Source organism: Micropterus dolomieu, linkage group LG04 (genome assembly GCF_021292245.1).
Source record: "Micropterus dolomieu isolate WLL.071019.BEF.003 ecotype Adirondacks linkage group LG04, ASM2129224v1, whole genome shotgun sequence".
In the NCBI taxonomy this organism is placed as follows: domain Eukaryota; kingdom Metazoa; phylum Chordata; class Actinopteri; order Centrarchiformes; family Centrarchidae; genus Micropterus; species Micropterus dolomieu.
Genome location: NC_060153.1, coordinates 34,055,067 through 34,058,433, shown reverse-complemented (window position 1 = coordinate 34,058,433; position 3,367 = coordinate 34,055,067). Strand labels below are relative to the sequence as shown.

The following is a 3,367-nucleotide window of genomic DNA, read 5'->3' as shown; positions in this document are numbered from 1 at the left end:
GAGGTCAGTGGTCAAGTGAGGTGAGGTCAGTGGTCAAGTGAGGTGAGGTCAGTGGTCAAGTGAGGTCAAGTGAGGTGAGGTCATTGGTCAAGTGAGGTGAGGTCATTGGTCAAGTGAGGTGAGGTCATTGGTCAGGTGAGGTGAGGTCATTGGTCAGGTGAGGTGAGGTGAGGTCATTGGTCAAGTGAGGTGAGGTCAGTGGTCAAGTGAGGTGAGGTCAGTGGTCAAGTGAGGTGAGGTCATTGGTCAAGTGAGGTGAGGTCATTGGTCAAGTGAGGTGAGGTCAGTGGTCAAGTGAGGTCAAGTGAGGTCAAGTGAGGTGAGGTCATTGGTCAGATGAGGTGAGGTCAGTGGTCAAGTGAGGTGAGGTCATTGGTCAGGTGAGGTGAAGTCAGGTCATTGGTCGAGTGAGGTCAGGTGAGGTCAGGGTGAGGTGAAGATGGAAGGTGCAGTGGACCAGCTTCCAGGTAAGACACAGGTTCTGGGTGTCCGTCCAGCTCGACGGCAGAAACATGTTTATTCCCTTGTTTTGAAGAAGGCAATCATCATGTTAGTTTACATCATAAACAATCAATCATCAGGTCCACCAGAACCAATACAGTACCTCTGTGGTTCTGGTTCCGATACCTGAAGGCTCCTGACACATCTACACCTCAGACCAAGAGTCCACTTCAGCTGTGGCGCACTACAATCCTTACCCACAATCCTCTCTGTCAAGAGTCCCTATTCAACACGAGTTGGTCCAATGAGGTCTGAGCTCACAGAACAGTCAAACAGACGAATGTTCTCCGACGTTCTGCAGCTGGAGGCCATAATCGGGTCTTCAGAATAAGGGCACGTGATCTTTATTTTATCTGGTCTCAGTCCGGATCGGTTCAGAACATTCTTATTGGTCAATCAGATGTTTTATGTCGTTAAATCCATCATTTGGTCTGTTCTGAGCCTATCAGCTGTAGTGTTAGCTCATCTAGCCCCGCCTCCTCCACAGGCTGCCCAATCAGCTGCCACGTCCCCTCCAGGAAGTCCAGACTATCCAATCACAGTGCGGGGGGCGTGTCCAGTAGGGGGGGGTGGCTCAGAGACTCCCTCTTGTATGTCTTGGGGGGGAGTTTGGGGACGCCATGTCGGGGTGGGACCGGGGGCCCATCAAGTGGGAGGAGGGAGAGGGGCGGGGAGGGGAGAGGCATCTTCCTGGAGATGGAGGTGGGAGTTATAGGGGTGGGGGGAGGGAGTGGGGGTGAGGAGGAGGAGGTGGCGGGGGCGGAGCATATGGAAGGGGAGGAGGAGGTGGTGGCGGGGAAGAAGGCCTGAGGCAGCAGGTCACAGCGGGGGCGGCCCTGGGGGGGAGGGAGGAGGTGCAGGGGAGAGCTGAGGGGCTCACGAGGCGGCAGGGAGGGGGGGCTGTCGGGGGGGGACGACGACGACAGCGATGAGGAGTAACGAGGGGGGAGGAGCTTACAGGTGGGCTGACGAGGGGGGACAGCAGGGGGGCTGTCCAACTTCGACATCATCTGAGAGAGAGAGAGAGAGAGATGGGGGGGGGGTCAGTCAGCATGGAGGATACTGCTCAGTGATACTGATACAGTGTTCTCAACAGAACTGGAAGGTTCTCTGTCGGTGGATCGACAGAACGTTCATACAGAAACAGAAATGTTCTCACCTTAGATGGAGACGACTCGGCCGGAGCAGACTCTGGCCGTCTGCGAGGAGGAACCGGAGGTGGAACCGGAACGTCCTCAGAACCACGGCTGAAACTCATCATGGAGGAAACCGAGGACGACCCTGAGTCCAGAGAGAACCAGTTAGAACCACGCAACACCAACGACACACTGTGGTCAGTTTATTAGGAACGCCTGCACACCTGTAGTGTTCAGCCGTTCCCCCAGGAGGTTCTGTGCTGGTGTTGTACTGGACTGCATTACAATTCAGAGGGGTTCCTAATATTCTGACCGCCCCATGTAAACAGCAGCAGCTTTAATTGTGAGCGCAGTAACACACAGGTAAACACAGGTAGATGTTGCCTCAGACTACAGGTGTTCCTAATAAAGTGGACACTGAGATAATCAATAGAACAGTAGCAGAACCTGATAGAACCGGTTAACCCTGCCTGTATCTGATTGGTTCTGTACAACATCACAAAACAGTGAGCTGTCAGCTGATGGTTTCCATGGAGACAGACTCATTATGGAAGCAATGAGGCAGGAGGTGGAGTACAGGTTATCGCTTAGACAGTGGAGTCTGATGGATATCCGCATATCTGCTTTGAGCTGTAAACTGATCAGGTATCAGCTATGATGTCATAACTAATATCTGATCAGTTTTTTACAGTTTATCAGGAAATTCAATCATCTCTGACCTCATCTTACAGAAACCTGATCCCAGATCAGATAAGCAAGTAACGCGACGAAGAACAGAGACACAGCTGAGCGCGATGACGGTAATCAACAGAGATACAGCTGAGCGCGATGACGGTAATCAACAGAGACACAGCTGAGCGCGATGACGGTAATCAACAGAGATACAGCTGAGCGCGATGACGGTGAAGAACAGAGATACAGCTGAGCGCGATGTCGGTTAAGAACAGAGATACAGCTGAGCGCGATGTCGGTGAAGAACAGAGACAGACCTGAGCGCGATGTCGGTGGCCAACAGAGACACAGCTGAGCGCGATGACGGTAATCAACAGAGATACAGCTGAGCGCGATGACGGTAATCAACAGAGACACAGCTGAGCGCGATGACGGTGAAGAACAGAGATACAGCTGAGCGCGATGTCGGTTAAGAACAGAGATACAGCTGAGCGCGATGTCGGTGAAGAACAGAGACAGACCTGAGCGCGATGTCGGTGGCCAACAGAGACACAGCTGAGCGCGATGTCGGTGGCCAACAGAGACACAGCTGAGCGCGATGTCGGTGGCCAACAGAGACACAGCTGAGCGCGATGACGGTGAAGGACAGAGACACAGCTGAGCGCGATGACGGTGACCAACAGAGACACGATGACCAACAGAGACACAGCTGAGCGCGATGACGGTGACCGACAGAGACACAGCTGAGCGCGATGTCGGTGACCGACAGAGATACAGCTGAGCGCGATGTCGGTGACCGACAGAGATACAGCTGAGCGCGATGACGGTGAAGAACAGAGACACAGCTGAGCGCGATGACGGTAATCAACAGAGATACAGCTGAGCGCGATGTCCGTGAAGAACAGAGACAGACCTGAGCGCGATGTCGGTGGCCAACAGAGACACAGCTGAGCGCGATGTCGGTGGCCAACAGAGACACAGCTGAGCGCGATGTCGGTGGCCAACAGAGACACAGCTGAGCGCGATGTCGGTGGCCAACAGAGACACAGCTGAGCGCG

The 3,367-nt window shown here is 53.9% G+C and overlaps 1 protein-coding gene across 1 annotated transcript in view; it reads right to left on the bottom strand.

The window, feature by feature from the left end:
* Window positions 1–479: 479 nt before the first annotated feature.
* LOC123970314 (son of sevenless homolog 1-like) overlaps window positions 480–3,367 on the bottom strand; it is a 35,518-nt gene continuing 32,630 nt past the window's right edge. The window contains 3 exon segments of the mRNA XM_046048306.1: window positions 480–1,070; window positions 1,073–1,511; window positions 1,661–1,782. Of these exon segments, the coding sequence (XP_045904262.1) occupies window positions 1,030–1,070; window positions 1,073–1,511; window positions 1,661–1,782 (602 nt within the window). The 3' untranslated portion in view covers window positions 480–1,029.